This window comes from Phragmites australis, chromosome 18 (assembly GCF_958298935.1).
Source record: "Phragmites australis chromosome 18, lpPhrAust1.1, whole genome shotgun sequence".
NCBI classification, from domain to species: domain Eukaryota; kingdom Viridiplantae; phylum Streptophyta; class Magnoliopsida; order Poales; family Poaceae; genus Phragmites; species Phragmites australis.
Window position 1 is genome coordinate 26,325,816 of NC_084938.1, and position 24,061 is coordinate 26,349,876.

The following is a 24,061-nucleotide window of genomic DNA, read 5'->3' on the forward strand; positions in this document are numbered from 1 at the left end:
GATGGAAACTGTTTGGAAACGCATGCGGTTGATAAACAAGACATCAACTTCGCAACAAATTTGGATTAGCATAATGTTAGTACCGCGGCAGAAAGATTACCAAGTTACGAATACTATATTTCTCGCGAATCAGAAAAATACTATATTTGAATTGAATCCCCGTACCTTGGCGGCATATCACGCTGTTTTTTTCTCAATTCATTTATACACGGAGAAATGTTGTTCCAGACAACAATCTAGTCAAACTTACCGGAACCTTGAGTAACAATATAATTTTTTAAATATTTAGTAGAATATATGAAAAATCAAATATGTAGATTTATCTTGAAAATTACATATAGAAGACCGTGTTGACTGAGCTAATTAACTCCACCGCTCATCAGCCTCTTGAGTCTTCCTTACCCTCTTCTACAATACCGAGTGGGCTACCAAGAGGAGCACTAAAGTTTGCCGCGGATCCACCCGAGTTCCCTCTCATCTCCGATGGCTAGAGGAGAGGGGGAACCCAGATCATTGTTCTCTGGTGTAAATACCCTCCTTCTAGTTCTCCTACTAGCTAGAATCAGGGTTACATGTTGATTCCTTCGATAGGGTGTGTAGGCTATCTACTCCTCCTTCCCGGCGGTGGTGGCGATGAGGAGGCATGGAGGTTTGATCTTTTGCCTCTTTCTGGATTTGCGACGAGGGTGCCACTGCTGCCGATGATGACCTGGAGGTGATTTTACTCCTCCGTGGCGGCTTGGTGACGATGACAGTGTTCGTGCTGACGACTTATTCGCCGTTGTCCGGAAGAGGTTTGTTTTGCTCTACCTATATGTGATTGGGTGGGAGCTTTGTGTATTCCCCTTCCGTGGGTTTCAATTCCACGTCGTTGGCTTTGCCGGCGGCGGTGGATGCCGTCTTTGGGCTATCATTTCCAATGAATTGATGGTGGCGGCGGTGCATTTGTGCTCCCTCTATCAATGCGGATGATGAGATTATCGATGCTCGTTCAAGGTTTTAGATGCATCTTGGCGAGGGTTCTATGGCGCTAGCTTTTGTGGTGAACAAGGAGTGGAGTCCTTCATGGGATTTGGTGAGAGGTTACCGATGCTCGTTCAAGGTTTTAGATGCATCTTGGTGAGGGTTCCATGACGCTAGCTCTTGCGGTGAACAAGGAGTGGAGTCCTTCGTGGGATTTGGTGAGAGGTTTTAACTCCTCCCTCTATATTCTGCTCTGCTTTGCCTCGGTGAAGCAGCGTGAGAGTTGCGGAGGAGAACAAAAATGAAGGAGACCTCAAGGCTTCTTTGTAATTTGTTGTTTGTTCAGGGTCTTCTTTGTAAAATTGGTTGTACCGGCTCATCACCTATCCATTGAACCTTGAGCCTTTCCATTCCCGTTTCAAACTTGCCAGCTAAACACGCCGCGCCGAACTCCGCTGCCTGGCTCGATCCGATCGTTGCTTCCCGCCAAACAAGCCACACTGACAGGTGGGCCAACGCCACGTTCCCGTCCGCCAATGCGAAGACGACGCCTACATCTTAGCCCCCCGCGAGGTGGCGGGGCGGGCCCACGTGTAAGTGGGACGAGCCGCGAGAACGAAGAAGCTTCGTGGAAGCTTCATGCCGCAACGTCGTCCTCGAGAACAAGTCCCCCATTCCCGACCGGAAAAGCGGGGCGAGGAGGAGAGAACAAAACGAAGTACGAGGCTTGAGAGAGAGAGAGAGAGAGAGAGAGAGGGAGGGAGAGAGAGAGAGAGAGGCAAAGCGGCGGGGTAGCTGCGGCGGGGAACCCGCGAGACGGCCCGTCGATCCTTCTAGAAGCTTCGCGGCACTGAGGTGAGGCGACTGGGTTCCCCTGGCTTTCCCGCCTGCGCAGGGAGGTTGGCGCGGCGGCCTCGTGATGACATGGGTGCTCGTGTTGGGCTGCGCAGGGGTGTGGGCGCTCGTCGGCGTCGTCTCTCCTGAGAAGGCGAAGGTGGCTTGCTGCCGGGGTTTGATTGGGCATGGCGCTGGGGAGGTGGTCGCCGCAGGAGATCCGCTCGCCCGGCGAGCGGCGTGGCGCGGAGGAGGATGCGGAGGCCGAGGAGGAGGCCGAGGTGTTCGACGACGCGTTCGATATACCACATAAGAACGCGTCGTACGATCGGTTGCGACGGTGGAGGGTACGTGATCCCCTCGCCCTTGCCTCTCTCCTGTGTTGCTGTTCCCTTCGAATTTGGACCGTTGGTTGGGTCGGGGATCCGAACTACGTAATTGCCCGTTGTTCGTGGGATTTGGGAGTGATCAATGTACACGCTGTACTCTGGTGGTTTGCAAATGCTCGAGAAATAGAACAATGTCCGGATGATCTTGACTGGAGCCTGACGGCATCGTTTGGAGATTTAGGGCGTGGCATTTGAGGCGAATCCCCCTTCCGCATGGCTTCTTCTGAAGAATGTCTGGATTATGTTACGAACACATTTTCTATTGAAGAATTATACTTCGGTGAAATGTTTCAATGCTGCTTATTCTGATTTGGTTTGTTTAGCAGCCTCTTTACTGTACCAATCGCTTGCATGTTATGTGTGTTTTCTTTCTACACTACGATTGCATTGTCGCCTGTTCGATGACAAACACAGTACCTGATCCCCGCTACTGGTATTCATGCAGCCACAAGTCCTCGTAAATCGGTGACCAAAAGTAGCGCATACTGATAGTAGAGGTCTGCTTGCCTAGCATCCATTCAACCATAGATGAAATTATAGTCATAAAAAAAGAAAAAAAGGATGCAATGGTTATGCATGTAGTTTGACAGGTTTACCCTGTTCATACACTGGGGAAATTGAAAAGGAAGCAATCACCAATTTTACTACAGCGAGATGCCAGCTTTACTTAATAGTTGTCAGTTGGGTCTGGGAGAACTTGTCATAGTAAAGGTGTAGGGACCCTTGGGATAGAGGAAGTTTTCTGTGAACATTGGATGGACACAGGCTCCTATTTAAGTATTTGTTAGTATTGACTTCTGACAAATATGGTTATTCTCTTCGTTTCAGCAAGCTGCTCTTGTGCTCAATGCTTCACGTCGCTTCAGATATACTCTAGACCTTAAAAAGGAGGAAGAAAAAGAGAATATAAGAAGGAAGATCCGGGCCCATGCACAAGTTATCCGGGTACTGTGTCATTCACCTGCTACGATATCATATTCTCTCTTCTGGCTGTTTAATTTTTTTTTCATTCTAAATTTGTATTCTGCAGGCAACATTTCTTTTCAAAGAAGCTGGTCAAAAGGACATTAGAGGTTTGTCTACTGATTCATATCGTTAACCTTTGTTTTAATGCTCATTTTGACCAAAACCGATGATTATGCCAGTGTATACAACAACAACAATAGCCTTTGTCCCAAGCAAGTTGGGATAAGCTAGAGATAAAACCCACACGATCTAACTAAAAAGATGATAAGAAAACAATAATGATAATAAACGTAAGAGTAATAGTAAAAAAATAAAAATAATAACAGTACAAGAAGACTGATTCATAAGTTATGGTTCTAGCACGTGGATTGCTAAGTTACACGCGCTACTATCCGTAGATAGTTCTTCGGGAATATTCTATTCCTTCAAGTCTCTCTTTATAAACTCCTCTCATATTAGGTTTGGTCGATCTCTACCTCTCTTCATATTATCAGCACGTCTTAGTATCCCACTATGCACAAGTGACTCTGGAGGCCTTCGTTGGATATATCCAAACCATCTCAACCGATGTTGGATAGACTTTTCTTTAATTGGCGCTACCCCTACCCTATCAATCACGTATATCATTATTTCGGATCCAATCCTTTCTTTGTATGGTCACAAATCCATCGCAACATATGCATCTTTGCTACACTTAACTGTTGTATATGTCGCTTTTTAGTTGGCCAACATTCAGTGCCATACAACATCACGGGTCAAATTGCTGTCCTATAGAATTTACCTTTCAACTTTTGTACCACCCTCTTGTCACAGAGGATGCTAGTGTATGCTTGAGTAAATTTTCTTCTTTAATATGTTGGGCTTAGTCGGTGAAATTCATGGTATTGAAATGTCATCAGTTATCATTTCATCCTTTTGTATAAGGTAGTAACATATGCAAATGCAATTACCATAGCAGTTATCAGAGGTTTGTAAGCCAGTGATAAAAAAAGGGAAAGCAACTTAAGTTTTCGTGTTTTGTGTGCAATTATCATAGCAGTTTCTGGTGGCAATGTACCAAAGGGTGCAATTCTATAAAAATAGACACAATATTGTGCTTAAATTGCAGCAATAACAGTCAGAGTAACTCGTCTCACTTTTTTTTGTTGCTAATTTTCCACTTCAAATTATTTTGTACTTTAACTTGTACAATATTACCAGTAAAATTCATTTTATTTGTTGCATAAGCTCTTACTTTGATTGTATATCAGCTCAGTTCTCTTTCTTTATCTAGCTGCATAGTGATTTCCTCATGATATATCAGCATGGACACTAGATAGTCCACTTCTGCTCACACTATCTGAAGTTTATTTCTGCTATGCCAATTTATAGTTGTGTTTAATAATTCTTACATGTTCCTTTATGCTTATTTTGCTTACATTATAATTTATATGTTTATGTTATTTTTAATGTCCTTGCTCTAAGCAGAAGCTTATACTGGTATAAATCTTGCAACGGCCTCTCGCAGTTTCCCAATTGAACTGGAAAAGCTTATAACATTAAACAGGGAACATGATAGTGTTCTTCTTCAAGAAGTTGGAGGAGTAAGTTAATACTGAGATATATCTGCACTTTCCCCCCACCTCTTCTCATGCTAAACTTCGTTCATCACTGATGGTATCCTTCTGTTCAGGTTAAGGGACTGTCCGATTTATTGAAGAGTAATTTAGACAGGGGAATCAGTCCAGATGAGGATGAGTTGTTACAAAGGAGGAATGTCTACGGAGCAAATACATATCCACGCAAGAAAAGGAAAAACATACTGGTATTTTTTAAATAAATCACACAAGATTCATGTATTATTTTCAAGTATTGCCAATAATCTTTTCTAGTAACAACTTCCTTCTGTTAGCACATGTGTTGCAATTTCCTGCTGTTACACATCTTTTCTTTAATTTTTTTGTCTGATAAAATTTGTTATAGTTTGCTGCTCAAAATTTGATCAATTTTAACATTTAAATTATAGTTGGCATTGGTCCTATGAAAATTTGATTCTTTTATAAATTCATATCAATCTTGTTGCTTCAATGTTTTCAGTTCAAAATTTAACCCTATTATGTTTGGTTCACAGCGTTTTGTATTTGAAGCATGCCAAGATTTAACTCTTGTCATTCTAATGGTAGCTGCTGCTATATCACTGACGTTGGGCATGACTACAGAGGTATTATGTTACATTATCTACTATTAGATTGGGTTTTCATTTCTGTCACTCTACTCTGGGATAGTTTTGGACTAAAAGAACTGTTGTGCTTTATTATATACATGACCATATTTTTTTGCTTTAGGGCGTAGATGAAGGATGGTATGATGGTGGAAGTATTTTCTTAGCAGTTTTCCTTGTGATACTTGTTACCGGTAACGGATTTGGATTTACAAGTTATTTGTTTTTAGCTGTTTTTCTCGGTCGGGTTGTGTTATTTTCTAATGTGTATCCTTGCAATTTCTCCAGCAATCAGTGATTATAAACAGTCTCTTCAGTTTCGACATCTGAATGCGGAGAAACAGAACATACAAGTGGAGGTTAGTATGGTCACATCATGAGTGACCATTTTGGTGTTCAGTTCTAGGTATGAAGCATTAACTGGCATTCGTTGGCTGTATTTCTGATTTGCTGTCTCTTTTGGTTAGGTTGTTAGAGGTGGTAAAAGATTTGGAGCTTCAATATTTGACCTTGTTGTTGGCGATGTAGTTCCCCTCAAAATTGGTGACCAAGTAAGATGGTATATTATTTTCTGACTTCTATATTTAATTTTGTGTAGAATAGTCTGCTTATATTTTTTTTCACCTCCAGGTTCCTGCTGATGGTGTCCTGATATCTGGCCATTCTCTTGCAATAGATGAATCAAGTATGACTGGGGAATCAAAAATTGTGAGTCTATGGAAAAAGAGCCAGTTGCTTTTGTCAACTCTGCCATTATCATATTTTCATGATGCTGTATTATTTTAGGTTCACAAGGATCAAAGGGCACCATTCTTGATGTCCGGTTGCAAGGTTGCAGATGGCTACGGTTCTATGTTGGTGAGTCTGGCAATCTCAAGCATTTCAACAACATCTGGAGTAGAGCAAACCTGTTTTTCATGTCACTGTGCTCTGGATTTTTTTCTTACTTATTATGCTTTCATTATTGTTTATTTCATGACTAAACTGACGATGTACCTTATATATTTTGCTTATCAAATAAAAAGGTAACAGGCGTGGGTACCAATACTGAATGGGGTCAGTTGATGGCTAACATTTCAGAAAATAATGTCGAAGAAACACCGTTACAGGTTATTCTCTTTAAGGATAGTGAATATTCTTGAATGGATGGATACTGATGTTTTTCTTTGATTTTATGCTTTGTTATTTTTTAGGTTCGCCTGAATGGTGTTGCAACTTTTATTGGTTTAGTGGGATTGTCGGTAGCCGGTGCAGTACTTGTTGTGCTTTGGATAAGGTACTTTACCTGATAATGTAACTATCACAAATATACTCTCTAACTAATTTAAACCTGAACTACAGATATTTTACTGGACATACCGAGAATCCTGATGGGACTCCTCAATTTGTTGCTGGAACTACTGGTGTGAAACAAGGATTTATGGGAGCAATTAGAATTTTGACGATTGCTGTATGTAATTTTAATCTAATTAGTGTAAAACTGTACCATCGTCAGTTCTTAAAGTGTCCACTGATTCTTTTCTCTTGTTTATCCATAGGTGACCATCGTAGTTGTTGCTGTACCTGAGGGACTCCCATTGGCAGTAACACTGACGTATGCATCTCTTACTTATCAATTATCATGCGAATTCTTTTGATTTTTCAGTGACATGAATATCTGCATTATTTTTTCAGGCTTGCGTATTCAATGAAAAAGATGATGCGAGACAAAGCACTGGTAAAAAAACATTTGTATGCATGTGTATAATAACTTTGACAGCACGAAGTGTATTATTGTATTTAATTTTATCTAAATAGGTGAGGCGGCTCTCATCATGTGAAACGATGGGATCAGCTACTACAATATGCAGTGATAAGACAGGAACTCTTACCTTGAATAAGGTACGTGAAGTTAATTACCAGTCATTTGCCATGTATTGTTCTGTCATGATATATTCCCAAGATGCTGCACTGACAGAATATTAGTTCAGGACTTTCCATTCAATTAAAATGCTTGTTATCTATCACAATGAGCATATGCTCCTCTGATGTTTATGTGTTAGTTGGGACATCTCATAATTGCTAGCATCATAATTTGTTTGGTAATAATCGATCTTGTAGATGACAGTTGTGGAAGCATATGTTGGTGGAACAAAGTTGGATCCCTGTTATGATTTTAGCCAAATGTCAGCCAGTTCAGTGTCACTTACTATTGAAGGAATTGCACAGAACACCACAGGAACTGTATTTTTGCCAGAGGTATTATATCTTTTTTACATTGGAGATCATTTATGTTTACTCATTGTTAAATTCTGTGTCTGGCTGCCTGCATTGTCCATAGTTCAGAAAATAACTCGTAGGGTGTCCAGAACAACCAGCTGTTAACAATTTTTCAATTAGACCCATTCAATGAAAACTGCATGAGTTTCAAGCACAGGTATTTAACAGTGTGAAACTGTGAGGCAACAAGCTCATCACCAGTTTAAGATCTGAAACGATTAGGTTACCCCGTTTTACTGGTTCCTGCCCACAACAATTTGGAAACCTGAACTGGGCAGCCTCCTGGAGGCAGCCATGGGAGACTGTTAAAAATCATCCATAGCACTCACCTTTATCAATTGTCAATTTACCTTGTTCCACACAAATTATATCCAGGATTTTTCTTTGTACAGGATGGGGGAGTGGCAGAAATCACAGGTTCACCAACTGAAAAGGCCATTCTTTCTTGGGGCCTTAAGGTATTACTAATGTTTGCTTCATTCTTCAGTTTTTCTTCAAGTTTTTTTTTGTTCACTTGACTTTCCACCTTGCACAGATAGGAATGGATTTCCATGATGTGAGGTCAAAAACTTCAGTTCTTCATGTTTTTCCATTTAATTCAGAGAAGAAACGTGGTGCTGTTGCAGTACAGGTAGTAAGTTCAGTTATGTATGTGAACCTTAATGCAATGAATGTGTGTCCATGAATAGTTCTCTATATCTTTATTTTAGTAATCCCTTGTAGTTGGGACATTAGTAATGTGATAACGTACACCTGAATTTTCCTATTGATTTCACATGTGGTTCTTTTTACATAATATTTTTCTATATTATCAAGTAAGATTGAAGTACTGATTAATATCATCCCTGGTGAGAGTTGATGCCATCAAGTTTAGCAGTTATAAATAACATGACATATCTGCCAGTGGGCTGCTACTGTTTTCCAGCCGGCTTGCTGCTGGAACTAGCAAAAATCAGCCAAATGGTTACCACTTACCACCTGGTTACAAGCTGTTACCAGCTGCCAGATGTTTTTTCGATTTTAATTTGAATTGTGAAATACTTCTAAACTAGCCAGTTTTGGAGACACTGCTCCCATTTCCGGGGTGACTGCTTACCAGTTAATTGCCTCCTGAATCCTGAGTTTTTAGTGTTCAATGTCATCGGCCATTTCTTCTCATCCTTGTATCAGGAGATTTTTTTCATAACTTTGTCTTTTGATGTGCAAAGATCTATAACCTGTTTCTCCAATGAGTTCCTTGTCTCAATGAAAACGTCTGTGCTGTATAGCTTCTTATCCCTGATTTGGTTCATGCTATCTGATTGATGGAATTGCAGTCAGATGATGGTGTTCACATCCACTGGAAAGGTGCAGCTGAGATAGTGTTATCATCTTGCAAAAGCTGGCTTTCTGTCGATGGTTCAATTCAGCCAATGACTGCTGAGAAGGTAAAACACCGCATGTAACTTGTTTATTGGTTGTTCTGAGACTCACTTGATTTTGCAAATATTTGTAGCATGATGAATACAAGAAATCAATTGAAGACATGGCAGTGAGTTCATTGCGTTGTGTTGCTTTTGCATATTGTCCTTGTGAGATTGAACTAGTCCCGAAGGAAGACATAGCAAGTTGGAAGTTGCCCGAGGATGACCTGACTCTGCTTGGCATCGTAGGAATAAAGGTTTGTTATTGTTATTTGGTTGACTCATTTTAAGATCGACTACGCCTGCGTATTTCACAGAAATTATGGAATCATGTCTGCCTGTTCAAATACTTAATTATATAGGACAGCATTGTGTATCTAGTTCTTCTGTTTTCTACTTGTTTGTGTCATGAATATGGGTTAGTCTTATTCTGAGGGAGGAAAAGCAATAAGGCGTAACACAGGGAGTCTTATCCTCACATCTGGTGTATACTATTATTCACTATGACATTCTTGACAGCGATTCCTTCTTCAAATGATTTATCTCCGACACACTGTGCATACACACAGAACATACCTCGGTTGCACACTGGCCGGCCGACCGAGCCATGCTTCCTTCCCCGCATACCCTCGGCTGAGCTAGCCTCCCTCCCGAGCACCTCCGACCTAGCCTTTCTCCCTCCCGGGTGTCTCCGACCGAGTTACAATATGGTAGACATTTTAGTTACAATATAGCGAACACTCTAGTTACAACATGGTGAACACTACAGTTATAACATTGTGAACACTACAGTTACAACATAGTAGATATTCTAGTTACAACATAGTAGATACTCTAGTTACAACATGGTAGACACTCTAGTTACAATATGATAGGCACTCTAGTTATGACATGCATTTTTTAGTGTAGACTACTTATAACATGGTAGATACTCTAGTTACAACATGCTGACCACTACAGTTATAATATGGTAGACAATCTAGTTACAACATGCTGAATAATACAGTTGCAACATGTTGAACCACTCTATGTCTTTGCAACTAATAGTTGCAATCACTTTATACTATATGTTGTAACTTCTCTATGCACGTAGTTGCAATTGCCGCTCACATGGTGGGATTGCCCTCAGTAATCCAGTGGGCCCGCGGGGTCAATGGGTGGGACCGCGCTCTATGCCTATAGTTGCAACATGTAGTTGCAATCACCATATGCTTATAGTTATAACTACTTTATGCACGAAGTTGCAACCGGTTGCAATCGCTGCTCGGTCTCTAGTGGGCCCGCGGGATCGGTGGGTGGGAGCGCACTCGGGGCGCGGGTCGCATGCGCTCGGCCTGTGCGCATTCTACAAGTACGTTGCGTGTACCTGCAAGAATATATATACACACACAAATGCTATTCTACATCCTAGGTGTCGCATATTATCTTACACCTATTGAATAAAATTCCAGTACTACCGAACAAAATTTCAGTAGTAAAACGTGATTCAGTAGTTATTACTGAAATTTTGTTCAGTAGGTGTAGAATAATACGCTACACTATAGGTGTAAAATAACACTACCGTATATGCATATGAGCTGGCGTAATAATACCTTCTTCTGTCTAGTCACCCCATGAAACTGTTATCAGGATTATTGATAATAGCATTCAGCAATAACTTGAGTTTATTCTCCTGTAGGACCCTTGTCGCCCAGGAGTCAGGGATGCTGTACGACTATGCACCACTGCCGGTGTAAAGGTTTGTCTTGCTTATATTGCTTTTTTTTTTCTCCCTGGGTTATCTTTTAATTGTAAAAAACAAGAGAATCATGTCATTGACAGTATGAAACTCAATACTTTGTGGCACTTCATTATTCAGTGTTGTAGCACCCCATTTTTCCTTTTTCTTAAGTATCACTGAGCCCTCATTGTTTCAATTTTTCAATATTCAAAGAGCAAATAAAGTGGCAGACCCAGAAACTAATATCGACAGTAGGAAAGATCATACTGTAAATGTGAACTGATGATATAGAAATTTGCAAAACCAAAAGAAAACAGAAGGATTACAAAACAAGCCATGTTTGAGCATGAAGATAATTGCTAGCCTTTGCCCTATGGATAAGTGGATGACCATGGCCAATTCCTTCCTAAAATACCTTGTCCACTCCTTTATGATGGTCATTATTAAACACCATGTGGTCATTATTAAACACCATGTAACTGCGCGTTAAACAAATAATGTGAGATGTACGTTGTTCATCTTCCAGCCATGGGATGCATTTTGTATTTTTGTTCTATTACTAGGTGGTTATTATTCAGGTTTCTTCCCTGGAAATGATATTGCTCCAATGCTATGCCTGATAACTGCTGTGTTTGCAATTTTAGGTGCGCATGGTTACAGGAGATAATATTGAAACAGCTAAAGCCATAGCTTTGGAGTGTGGAATACTAGATGCAAATGGTGTTATTTCAGAGCCAGTTGTAATAGAGGGAAAGGTGTTCCGTGAGATGTCTGAGAGTGCAAGAGGAGAGATTGCTGACAAGATAATTGTAACTCTCTCTCTCTCTCTCTCATGTATGTACGATGTACAGTGCTGAGCATTTGCGACACTACAGTTTAATTTTGTTATACACAAAAAATGCTTGTGTCTATGTTATGATTAAGTCTAGCTTTTTGTTTCAGGGTCTTTTTTAGGTTTGTACATTTTTCAGTGTTTTAGAGCTAATTGACCTATTTCAGGTGATGGGAAGATCATCTCCAAATGACAAACTTTTGCTTGTCCAAGCTTTAAAAAGAAAGGGCCACGTTGTAGCTGTTACTGGCGATGGCACAAATGACGCCCCTGCGTTGCACGAGGTGCCATGTTTAGCTGAAGATATTGATGAGCTATTAAATATTGCATACTGTCATTCCTTTTGATATTGATGAACTTATTGTCCTAATTGTTTGATTTGTTGTACAGGCCGATATTGGTCTTTCAATGGGCATTTCAGGGACAGAAGTTGCTAAAGAAAGCTCTGACATTATAATCTTGGATGATGACTTCACGTCAGTTGTCAAGGTTGGTTTAGACAAAATTTTACAAGAGAACCTTCCAATGAGCAATCAAGGATAACTGCGCTCAACACTGATTTTCTCTTGTAATGAATTATTCCACTTACAAGTGGCCTGCATTGATAAATGTACCTTTTGAGGCTATGATGTTGTGCTTCTTAATAATTTATAGCAGTTGACACTATTAAGTCTTGAACATAGCGCACATGCAAAAATTCTTGGTTGAGCGTGCATTTTTTGGCAATAATTCCGGTTGCATAAGACTTGTTTTTTGTGAGATTTAGGGTATGGATCTATGGATTTAAACCTCTTCTTCTCCTCTTTCAGGTTGTTCGTTGGGGACGATCTGTCTATGCGAATATTCAAAAATTCATCCAGTTCCAGCTTACTGTTAATGTTGCTGCACTTGTGATTAATGTGGTTGCTGCTGTGTCCTCTGGTGATGTGCCCCTAAATGCTGTTGAGGTAGGGACAATCTTTCCTTGTTTTGTGCAAGCAATTGCTTGACTGCAGCCATGGCCTCTTTCGTTGAAGCATTTAATTGTCATGTGGCATGAAAGATGTGCTAAAATCTTAATTCTGAATATCTATGGAACTACGAATCCTTCTGGTAAAAAAAATTATATACAGATCAAGACATCTAGTTTGACAACAATGCAACATTTTCCCCAAAAACACTTGTATATCCAGGCTGCCTCTCATGTACTTTGTTCTTTTATCACTTAACAGCTTCTCTGGGTAAACCTTATCATGGATACACTGGGAGCTCTTGCATTAGCAACCGAGTCACCAACAGACAACCTTATGAAGAGAAATCCTGTTGGCCGAAGGCATTTAAAATTTTCCTAGTTAATTGTTGACAACATTATTGTTCCATACTGTGCTTTCTACAGAACTGAAAATATTTCCCCCATATCTTTCTACTGCAGGGAACCTCTTGTTACAAATATTATGTGGAGAAACTTGTCTGTTCAGGTTACAATTTACGTGGCTTACACATATTCCTTCATTATAAAATTGGATTCTGTTTAATCTTCTCTGTTGTGCTGATATGTTTGGGTTTTTGTGCAGGCCCTTTACCAAGTAGCAATTCTTCTCATCTTTGATTTTGCTGGAGTAAGGATTCTGCGGCTGAAGAATGAAGGTCGATATAACGCTGAGAAGATAAAGAACACCTTTATTTTTAATACCTTTGTCTTTTGCCAGGTGGGGAAGATCTTTGCTCATTCAAGAATCATAACAGAACATTACTGCAGCACTAGTCTAATTTCGCTCTTTAAACAAGTGGATACTAACAGTGGCTTATTCTCAATCAATGTTGAGTTGACTTGGTTTTTTTTTTTTTTGAGGGGAAGTTGACTTGGTATATTGGCAGTAGTTTTTTCACAAAAAGAACTAGTGTGTGCGCTAACCTTGATACTTCCATGGATAATGTACTTCAATTTAGGGCTTGTTATGGGCCAATTTATGCTGAGCATAGTCATGTTTCATATTTTCTTACAACTAGTTAGAGTCATCGCATAAGGAAAATTGAAGCTGCTTAGCTATGGATTTTGACCTGATACAAGGCAAAACTGGAAGATCCGTTGGTCTAAAATAAAAGGCTGGAATGTTTTTGATCAATTCTCAACGAATTGCTGGCTTTCTTTTCATCTCTGTTTGTTCCAGTATTTTAATCCGACCGATTTTTCAATCGCCCGAATTTTAGGTCCTTGACTGACCATGTTTTTGCTTCTATAGTCTTGCTTGTATGAAGCCAGACTATCCTGAGTAAAATTACCATGAATATTTTTGCATTATGTTGATATTTTACTTATTTCTGTTAACTTGGTTGGGCTTTTGATTCCAGGTCTTCAACGAGTTCAATGCACGCAAGCCCGAGGAGAGGAATGTCTTCAAAGGAGTTACAAAGAACCACCTATTCATAGGAATAATTGGTATAACTACAGTATTTCAGGTAACAGACAATATAGAGCCTTTTTAATTTTCGTAACAACCTTGTCCATGAGGTGCTTATAAATTGCTCTCCTCATGGCAGATACTAATAATTGAGTTCCTGGGGAAGTTCTTCAAAACTGTGAGACTTAACTGGAGACTATGGTTGGTTTCAGTTGCTATTGGCCTTATAAGGTATGCACTTCAAAATTTATCAACCTCTTATGGCTTTCTGCAACAAGTAGTTCATCGATCCTTTAAATGTGTTATATCCTTAATGCATTGCACAGTTTGGCTTTAAATGACTTCCTGATATGCGTTTTATAAACTTGCAACTATGATGTCAAATTCACTTTGGCCATATTGCCTATAATTTTGTTGTAAAATTAAATGTTAATGCCCGTTTTAATGTTTTGTCGTATACTAATGCTGCGAGGAATTATTTTGGTATGAATTCTGACCTCCTTTTTCCTTCTTATGCGATGTTTCTAGTTGGCCCCTGGCATATCTCGGGAAATACATTCCTGTGCCCATAAGACCCCTCCAGGACTATTTCAAGCCTATTTCTTGCTGGAAAACATCGCGCCGAGGTGAGTCTCCATGAACTAGCTACTGATCTCTCCCTGTGTTTATTTTGATCCAACAAACTAGTCAATCGGTAATGCAGACGAGGAGGAGGGTGGACAGACCTAAGCTGCAACGAGTAACCTGTGTAAATAGCCATGTGATAAGAAAAGAGGACAAAGCCTCTGCTGGTTAAGCTGCAACGAGTAACCTGTGTAAATAGCCATGTGATAAGAAAAGAGGACAAAGCCTCTGCTGGTTCCATGGGAACAGCAGCTTGGGGACAAGCTGCCAACTAAGTCGGCCTCGTAGTTTCTTCTACAGAAGATGCAAACTGTACAGAAGCTAACTCCTGTAATAGGTGCTATGCAGCAGCGAAGGGGCAAGTGCAAACCCAAGCTACTGGAATACTGGTTATGTGCTTCACTTGATGGACATCAGTATAATTTACAACTCTAAATTGCGATCTAACCTTTTTGCTAGAAATCTAACTGTAAATTTGTAAATGTTTATTAGCTACCAGGCAGATTGGCACACCTACGCCACTCCTATTTTTTATTGCACAGAGGATGATAAAAGAAAACTAAAAAAATTGAGTTCACCAATTTTAATCTTCTCAATATTTATTTATGAATTTATCTATATTTAATATATCCATTTAATTATGAAAAAAAACAGTGGTATTTTCATACATGCACATAATTTTAACATGCAGACGATAGTAATACGAATCTAACTAAATTTGTTTTATATTTTTTTTTAGTTTTAGATATTTTCCTATGTATTTTAGATTATTTCAACCTATTTATTAATATAACTATTATTTCTTTCGCTAGTTTTCTAGAATTTCGAAAATTATGTGTAACTTATCCTAGAATTACTCTATTTCTTGGCCCTTTAATATATGTAATAGACTAGATGTTGGCATTTTTCTATGTAACTAGGACATATGTTGTGGGATTTAGCCATCTATGCCTTGGGGTGTTCCTTCTTTATTTCCCTTTGTTGGGTTAATAAACGGATCAAGCAATAATGATTCGAGGGTGCAGTCGGAGGACAAGCAGTTTGTAGTTTTCTTGTAGCAGTGCTATGCAGAGTGACACTATTTTTTTAACACCGATTAGGGCCTCTTTGGCATTGGGGAATCTGGAAGAAAAATTATATGAATAAAAAAATTCTTCGGTGTTTAATTTGTACAGTGACTTTGGGCAGCTTTCAGTTGGTTGTTTTATGTTGTGCTAGGAATTTAGTTGCAGTAATTTTTAGCACCAGTATAATTTTTTGTTATGGCTCTAAAAATTATAACTATTCAGCTCACGGCTTTAAACACAAATGGTAGGAAAGAAATACTCCATCTATTTCTTTTTAGAGGGTGTATTAGGATTTAAGAAAGTATTTCAAAATATACTTTGACTATTAAATTCTCTTATAATATATATTAATTGTTACGAAACTAATATCTTACTAAAACATATATGAAATATGAATCTATTGATACATCCCTTATACACTAAGTATGCATATAATTTGATTAATTGTTGATCAAAATTTACGAAATATGACTTTATCGAATCCTAATAGACCCTATATTTTGAAATTGAGGGAGTAAGTACTTTTGAGATGCCATTATAATATCAAGTAGAACCTACAAACCACTCAACCAAAACAGACCATTCCAAATTCAACTGCCCAACAGACTTCCTGAGTGCTCTGAGCCCAACCTGTTGCTCAGGATGGCGTCGACCTGCCTGTTACCAATGCCCGCATCTCTATCCTGTAACCGGCGGCGGCGCCTTACCCTAATTCTGAAGTTAAGGGCAAGTGAACCCAAGCCCTTAACCTGCCGTCAGTCTGTCACCAGAAGAAAAATACCTAGCATGCCGGAGGCCACTCTTTTGCAAACCCAATGGCAGAAAGTTCAATTTTGAAATCACATAAAATTCAGCACAATACTCTTGTATAAAATTCGCTACAATGTTGCTGACCAACTTACCACAGTTTTGTACAGCGTCGATTGTCAACGGCTTTTCCAAAAGTTTGTTCATGTTTAAACAAGCCTCCTTCCAAGCGTCTGTACGTCGCGCCATCTCAAAAGGTTAGGCTGTACCACTACCACATCCTGTATATGTCAAAACGTTCCAATTCACAAACAACACAGGGAGGCATGCTATATTGCTATGCCAGAAGCTACAATTAGCGTTCTGCTACTGATGTCATTAGAGATACAAATGAGTATCTAATAGATAGTTTTGGATCATTACTTAGATCATTTTTTTCCTTAGCTTAATTAGGTGAGAGTGAATATTTAATTTATTTTTTTAGTTTTAAATCAACCTAATAACCTAAAAAGTACAAAATTTGCATCCTTGGATGTAATACATCGCATGGAGCCCAGCAAACAAGCTTAGACATTGCTCTCGTTACTCTGTCGAACACAAGAATTTCGTATGAAACTATTCTACTCAAGCATGATGAACACGTAAAAAAATCCCCACGTGTCAAATTACCTAAACAATGACGTCAAGAGGTCGATGCTACTATTACTATGATCGCTCGATCGTCGGTTATTCCAGTGGTAGAAGAAGCTCGTGTCATGGAAACACGAGCCAATGAAGCGCACTCGGTCCGCCGGAGCTCAGAGCCGGCCATCGAGGTCGAGGAACTCGTCCGGGTCCATCAACGGGGCCTCCTCGTCCTCCTGGTGGTGCACGGCGACGCGATGACGACCGCCGGTGTGCACCGTTGCAGCATGAGCAGCAGCAACAAGAGGCGGCGGAGGAAGAGGAGACAGTGGCTGCGCTCCTTGCCGTGGCGCGCTCAGCTGCGTCGCCGTGCCGCTCATGTGCATGACGGCGAGCTGCGCCCGCGTGCTGGCGAGCTCGCGCTGCACGGCACGGATCTCCTCCTGCAGCCGGTCGATGATCCCCGCGCAGCCGTACACGGGGTCCTGCACCCGCCAGTGCGCCTCCGTCGCCATCGTGTCCGCCGCCCGGCCTCGCTCCTGCACCGGCAGGCTCTACACGCACAGGGCACAAAGAAATGGCGGACACATTTTAAATTCTAGTATACATATTAGCTAATTATATCGAGAGCTACCAATTCCCTAAACAAAATGCATGGGATTACAACTAACTTTGATATAGTTACTAAGTACTATGGCTTAAGCATCGGTCAGTACTAGAAACTGATCAATCAACCGTGATATATATATATACAATGCTCCAGTATAAAACAAGGTGAACCACCTGGAGCACTCTGGTGACGTTGCTGGTGCCGAAGATCGCGTGCACGTCGGCGTATCTCCGAGGATGCGACGCGGGGAAGTACGGCGCGAGGACGCAGTCGGGGGCGCACCTCCGCCGTAGGTACTTGCACGCCGCGCACCTCCTGGGATTCGCGGCGCCGTGGTCCGGATGGCCCGCTTCCATTTCGCCACCGCCGGCGCGCGCCGGCCCGTCGACACGAAGATCTAGCCAAGATCTCGAGGATCGAAGAGAGATCTTCGTGGGAGGCGTTTCCTAGCTCCGTTGGATCTTGGAAAGATCCGGAGGAGATACGAGTGATCTTGCGTTCTGTATATATGGCGAGCTCCATGCATGCATGCGCGCGTGAGGGGAAGGGGAAGGAGAGGGAGCCAGAAATGGCAAGCTCAACGGCTATACGGGGTGCCAAATGAGGAGCGAGAAGAGGAGGCAGTGAGCGGCGTAACAATGGAAACCACAACGGCTGTTTTCTCCGGTTGGCCTCCTTTGTGCCGAGTACGTAACTTGTACTGTTCTACAGCTAGCACACATGGACCTCAAGCTCAGTTGGGCTTCGGCCTGATTGTTTCCATGGAGCCGAGCCGAGCACGTACTCATGATCGTACTCATGAGCAGTCGCAGATTGTGGGACAAACCGGATTCACCGGCCTCACCTCTCGCATGAATGCAACCTTTCGTGGCTGCAGCAACGGGCGATTTGCAGCACAGCATCTATGTACATCCAAAGTCCTCTCCCCATCGTCAAATACCATCCGAAATATTTATGCGGTAAGAATACCATGAAGCTATGATAAAAAACATGCAAATGCAGATGTATGAGGTACGGGAAACTCATTGACAAAACAGAGAGAAAGAGAAGGTGCTTGGGAGAAGTGTTTACTATATAGAACACGAGTTGATTATCACGTTACATCTTTCCTTACTCTCTTTTTATCTAATAGAAATATCTAAAATTTAAATAATTTATTCATTTTTGTCACCTACACTCCTTCTCTACCTTCCCCTTCTTACCGACTACTGATATGAGACTCGTTTTATTAATAAAAATAAATAAAAGATTTAGAAGAAAAATTAACGATAATCTCTTTTTTTTTATCACATTTGAAAATAAACTACGACATCGCTCCCTGCGTATTCGTTCGACGATATTCTCATGACGATTCCATGTCTTGATATTTTAAGTTTATAATTAATATTATTATATTTAATATTTATATTTTTATTGTAACGTGCGGGCATATGCTAGCGATTTATAAAACCTGAATTGCTTGCAAGTATGGTTTGGCTGGAAAGACTGGCAGGTGGGTCCCCGAGCCAGGAGATCACAGCAACCAACTACCAGCAGCTGCCTCGCCCGAGGAATATTTTAAGCAAAACAGGATAAGATCAGATCGGTACTAGTACAACACAACACACAACTACACGTCTACACACACCTTCCCATCCGACACACAAGGGCAGACACACCCAACGTGCAGGGTTCGGTCCTCTCTCCTCTCTCTCTTTCTCCTGACCACGCCTTATCCCTCTCTCTCCAATTTCTCTCTCTCTTAATAAACACACTGATACTGCTTACGCACACAAAGCCATATCTAATCACACACTCACCACACCAGATTATCATAATCATACAACTCACCACACCAGATTAGCAGCATTGAGCAAAGCAATTTGGCATAGGATTCTCCATCAACACTGCCATTAGCATATATAGATAATCACGAACAAAACGGGCTGGCTAGCTCATGTTCTTTACGACTGTGAATCGGTTTCTAGGCTTTCCATCACTCTCACATATCTCCCAAAAAATATCAAATATAAATCTGCTTCGTGAACCGTTTACGTGGCAACTCGCCGTTGTTGCTATCGCATACTGTATTGGTTTGATTCTCGCTTTTGTTCCTGTAAAAACTAAGCTACCATCCATTATAAATCATGGACGGCCGTGTTTGATCTACAAGCAGCTAGCTGTTTTATAATGGGCCTTCTTTTTGGAGCGAAAGCTACCTTCTGAAAAAAAATTGCTTTATTTTCTTGTGCTATATGCTTAGAATTGTCGATGGCTCGTGTATTTCGATGTTTTACTTTATCTATTTCTTGTTGTAAAGGGCACCAGAAAGAGGTACTCCTATTTTCCAACAACTGGATGATACTAAGAGGGATGGGTGATCAGATGGAGATGTAACACGATAGAACACTAAAATCAACTGGATGATACTAGAATTTTCCAACAATTCTAGGCTTCATTACCCACCATTTTTGTCTGCTCCCACAAGCCACACCACCAAAGCACTAACATCTTTCGAGAGAACACTAAAATTCCACTAGAGCACGGGACATATGGTTTATCAAATTTCACGGAAGCATACGGGTTATCGAATTCCACTAGAGTAGGTGGACGTATCATTTATCATAAATGTTTATTTGTGTTAAGATTTATGTTAAAATATAAGTAAAAAAATTCATACCATATACAAGAGAATCAACAAATAGATAAATATTATGTGGAAGAAATAAAAAATCTATCAGGTATAATGGATCAATGACCAGATAGACTATACGTGCACAAAGACATGCAGAGTTGTATTTCCGAGAGAGCAACAAACCACTCGCCCATCAATAGCATATCTCAACATGACCACTCCTAATATGTAGGATCAAGAATGGTGACCAGATAGAGGTGAATAGGTACTCAATAAATTTCTTTCAAAATCAATAGACTTCTCCAATCACCCAACACACCTCAAAAACTTAAGCGAAAATAATTATAGAGAAACAAAGAAAAAAACCGATAACATGTGACTCCATAGATGAGATATGAACACAAGGTTCTATTTAAAACCATTTCATGACCCTAGTCATAAAAAGCTCGCAACTTTGAAAGAAACTCAAGAAGAATGTCACCGGGTGAAGAAACTCCCTAAGTTGACTTTGGAGAATACACACATTTTGATGACTTCGAGGCAAGGAAATATGCACATTGTGTCTCCAGGTGAAGAAACTCTCCAAATTTATACTATTGTACGCATATTTTATGCCCCTAGCAATAAATAGATCAAATTCACAAGGGTGAAAAAAAACTGCAGCTCAAAAAGGAAAACAAAAATCGTAACTAAAAATATAAAAACTTGCAAGAAAAACGAGGGAACCAAAGCAGGAGACTAGAAGGAGATGATCACAAGCTCATACGAGAAAATCAACTTCATTAAGCATGAAGATCAACCCTATTTTAGGAAGATTACAAAGAATTTTTCTCTCACAAAAGCTCTAATCTATTACAAAGGCTAAGTCTATCATTTCATCTCCTCCAAAATCTATCACTAGAATCTCAAATGACTAGCTCAAGGCTCCCCTATAGCTCTACCCCTGTAGCGAACATGCCCTTAGGGAGATTGTAGCGGAATATCTTTAGGGTATGTATGTGATTTTGGTGATTAATGATAACATAGTTAATGGGACTAACATGTTTGTTAAGTATATGTTTTAGTAGGTCTCATTGATACAATAAATAAAGAAGCCACCGCAGTCGAGACAAAGTTTGATTGAATTGAAGAAGTTACAGGAGAAAAGCCCTCACCTGATAGTCTGGTGTTGATGAAAAAGATACACACCTGAGTATTCTCAGGGAAAGTTCACAAGTTGTGCACTAACCGGATAGTCCGGTGATAAAGGGTATAAAGCACCAGAGCAATTCTTGCTGAGGTGCTCCAAGTGGTGAATAATAAAGATCATGCCATCGGATGGTCTTATGAATGTATTGTGTACACCGGAGCATTTCTTGCAGAGAATGTGTCGGGAGTTGAAGATTGAAGCTTAACTCACCGGATGTTATGGTGTGAAGAGGAAGTGCGCTGGAGGCTTGCACCGGAGTGTTTTACACAGAGAAAAAGTGGCACGGTTTGGCTGAAGTTAGCTCATAGGAAGGTCTGGTGATGAAGTTAAAGAATCCACCGAAGTATCCAGTGTTCAGGATAACTTTGAGTGGAATCCAATGGCTAGTTAATGATGGTGTACTCACCAGATTGTCTGATGATTGTACTTCTGTTGTCACCGAATAATCCAGTGTCAACAGATTTTCTGAGCCGTTGGATTAACGACTAGTGCACGAGTTTGAGGCTATAAATACCCCTCTACTCAGTCATTTGAATGTGCGGCTGTCCAGAGAAACCCATATAAACTTGAGAAGACATCTAAGCCACTAAAATACTTAAAGTGATCATCCAAGGTGATTAAGCACAAGATTAAAGAGTGTTTAGTACTTATAGGTCTCGAGTGAGTTGTAGCTAGGTGCTGCAACTTGAAGAAGGGATCAAGGAGTGATCCTAGATTATACCAAGTGGTACGCCGACGCCTTGGAGTCTTGGTGATTTGCTGGCAACTTGAGCCAGAGTTGCTCAAGCTTGTTGATCCTCCGACTTAGTGTATATGTACGGGGACGCGGAGACCCTTGCCTTTGTGGCTCAAGCTCCGAAGTGGTCACGGCGGCAAGAGACCGGAAGAGAGGCTAGTAGTGAGACCTTGTCTTGATGGCTTAGCGGCTCATTTGACTTGAGGCCTTGCCTTGGTAGCTCAAGACTCATGACTGGATGACGAACGGGAACATATCTTTGGTGAAGCTCCAACGTGGACTAGAGGTGGTATTCATACCATCAATACCATGAGATAAAAATCTCTTATGCCAAGTTTACTCTATATACCTTATTTATGCTTTCGTATTTACATTCTTGCAATTTACTTTCTAGAAAGGTTGCAATCTCTTTTGAACGGTAGAATAGATACACTAGATAATCCTAGAGCATATTTAGATAGAAATTAAGATAGATTTATCTTGTGAAAATTTTGGAGTCATTTTAATTAGTTTTCTAAGTGTCCTAATTCACCCCTCTCTTAGGACATCACAGATTCTCACAATTGGTATCAAAGCCTCGTATTATTGATTAGGTTTAACCGCCTAGAGTTATGACGTCCGAGGTTTGGATAGATACCCATAATGCTCCACTTTTCGATGGCACAAAATTCTCCTGTTAGAAAATTCTAATATCTTGTTATTTATAAGACCGAGATTTAGATGTTTGGAGGGTCACCGAGGAAGGGATTAGACAATGCATCACCAACAAGGAGAGGCAATTAGATGCATTAGCGAAAAGTATCATTTTATCATCTTTAAATGTTGATGCATTTAATCGTGCTTATTCTCTCACAAATGCACATGATATTTGGACTAGTCTCATTGAAATACATGAAGAAATAAAGGATGTGCGCAATAAGAAATATCATGTGCTTGTAACTAAGCTTAATGACATCAAACAACTACCCTATAAAAATGCTAATGACATGTACTCACGTTTGAATATTCTTGTTAATAAGATCAATGTATTAGGTTTAACTGATGATGATCAAGTGGTGCGAAGAATATTTCAAGCTCTCTTCTAAAGTACAAGTTTATAGCCTTCATCATCTACGACAATAACGACATCAAGAAGATGATTTTAAGTCAAGTGTTCGGCAAGATCACCGCCCATGAGATGATCATAAATATAGGGGTAGAAACTTCTTTTTCATCCGACGCCAAGAACCTTGATTTCACAAGCAAGTAAGTACATACCAACACATGAAGGCAAAGATGAGGAGAAAAGAGCAGGAGTCAAGCTTAAGCAAAGATGATGAAGATGAAGAGAGCAATGAAGATGATGAGCAAAGCACATCAAGCGATGAAGAGATAGATCCCGAAGTCGCCAAACTCATTTCTCAAGTGGAGAAGAACATCAAGAAGATCAACGCCAATATTTATTATCGAATCTCCATGAAAGACTTAGTCAAAATAATTGATCACATCAAGAAAGAGAAAAAGACCAAGAACAAGAAGGAGAAAAGGGGAAGAGTCAAAGTATTTGCAAGTATAGAAAGATGGGTGAGTGAAGATGAAGATTCAAGCTTAAGTGATGAGAGTTTCATCATCCACTCCTCCAATAGTAGCTCTTCGTCAAGATCGTCATCGCACAAGTCGTCATCACGCAAGTGTCTGTGGCCAAAGATAAAAAAACAATGTAAGTGATGATGAATCCGATGAGGATTTCCCCTCTCAACAAGAACTTCTTAATTTTATCAATGAGCAACAAAGGGTCATTTAGAAGCAATCTAAAGAACTTAAGAAATGCAATGCTCTCAATGACATTCATGATACCTTTGTTTCTAATTATAAACAATTAGTTAGAAAATTCGAATTGCTAAATAAGGAGCATGAAGAACTT

General features: G+C 40.3%; 2 protein-coding genes across 5 annotated transcripts; one reads left to right on the forward strand and one right to left on the reverse strand.

Annotated features, from left to right (window-relative positions):
- The first annotated feature begins 1,605 nt into the window (after nucleotides 1-1,605).
- Nucleotides 1,606-15,018, forward strand: LOC133898932 (calcium-transporting ATPase 5, plasma membrane-type-like). Of its 4 annotated transcripts, none has more exons than XM_062339755.1 (35): nucleotides 1,608-1,818; nucleotides 1,914-2,144; nucleotides 3,015-3,131; nucleotides 3,217-3,259; nucleotides 4,620-4,735; nucleotides 4,825-4,956; nucleotides 5,263-5,352; nucleotides 5,477-5,546; nucleotides 5,641-5,711; nucleotides 5,820-5,903; nucleotides 5,983-6,060; nucleotides 6,139-6,210; nucleotides 6,378-6,461; nucleotides 6,546-6,628; nucleotides 6,694-6,802; nucleotides 6,891-6,946; nucleotides 7,027-7,069; nucleotides 7,150-7,233; nucleotides 7,453-7,590; nucleotides 8,004-8,069; nucleotides 8,147-8,242; nucleotides 8,928-9,038; nucleotides 9,107-9,271; nucleotides 10,693-10,752; nucleotides 11,379-11,543; nucleotides 11,734-11,850; nucleotides 11,957-12,055; nucleotides 12,376-12,513; nucleotides 12,778-12,878; nucleotides 12,978-13,023; nucleotides 13,120-13,254; nucleotides 13,898-14,005; nucleotides 14,087-14,178; nucleotides 14,476-14,573; nucleotides 14,651-15,018. In XM_062339755.1, exons 2-35 carry the CDS (start codon nucleotides 1,986-1,988, stop codon nucleotides 14,674-14,676), a joined length of 3,252 nt encoding a protein of 1,083 aa, XP_062195739.1. In that variant the 5' UTR covers nucleotides 1,608-1,818; nucleotides 1,914-1,985; the 3' UTR covers nucleotides 14,677-15,018. The 4 variants fall into 4 exon arrangements, 3 of the variants coding, with proteins under 3 accessions (XP_062195739.1, XP_062195741.1, XP_062195742.1); XM_062339757.1 differs by having other exon boundaries at nucleotides 4,623-4,735; XM_062339758.1 differs by lacking the exons at nucleotides 1,608-1,818; nucleotides 1,914-2,144 and having other exon boundaries at nucleotides 3,036-3,131; nucleotides 4,660-4,735.
- A 2,164-nt stretch (nucleotides 15,019-17,182) lies between these two features.
- On the reverse strand, nucleotides 17,183-17,975 carry LOC133898655 (LOB domain-containing protein 24-like). Its single transcript, XM_062339336.1, has 2 exons — nucleotides 17,793-17,975; nucleotides 17,183-17,563 (listed from the first exon to the last, which is right to left on the reverse strand). Exons 1-2 carry the CDS (start codon nucleotides 17,973-17,975, stop codon nucleotides 17,183-17,185), a joined length of 564 nt encoding a protein of 187 aa, XP_062195320.1.
- Between the last annotated feature and the right edge of the window lie 6,086 nt (nucleotides 17,976-24,061).

Excerpts from the sequence above, each read along its gene's own strand:
- LOC133898932 (XM_062339755.1), top strand. The coding sequence starts at position 1,986 with ATGGCGCTGGGGAGGTGGTCGCCGCAGGAGATCCGCTCGCCCGGCGAG. Across the intron at positions 5,904-5,982 it reads CCCTCAAAATTGGTGACCAA|GTTCCTGCTGATGGTGTCCT; the intron begins GTAAGATGGTAT and ends TTTCACCTCCAG. Across the intron at positions 9,272-10,692 it reads TTGGCATCGTAGGAATAAAG|GACCCTTGTCGCCCAGGAGT; the intron begins GTTTGTTATTGT and ends ATTCTCCTGTAG.
- LOC133898655 (XM_062339336.1), bottom strand. The coding sequence starts at position 17,975 with ATGGAAGCGGGCCATCCGGACCACGGCGCCGCGAATCCCAGGAGGTGC. Across the intron at positions 17,564-17,792 it reads ACGTCACCAGAGTGCTCCAG|AGCCTGCCGGTGCAGGAGCG; the intron begins GTGGTTCACCTT and ends CTGTGCGTGTAG.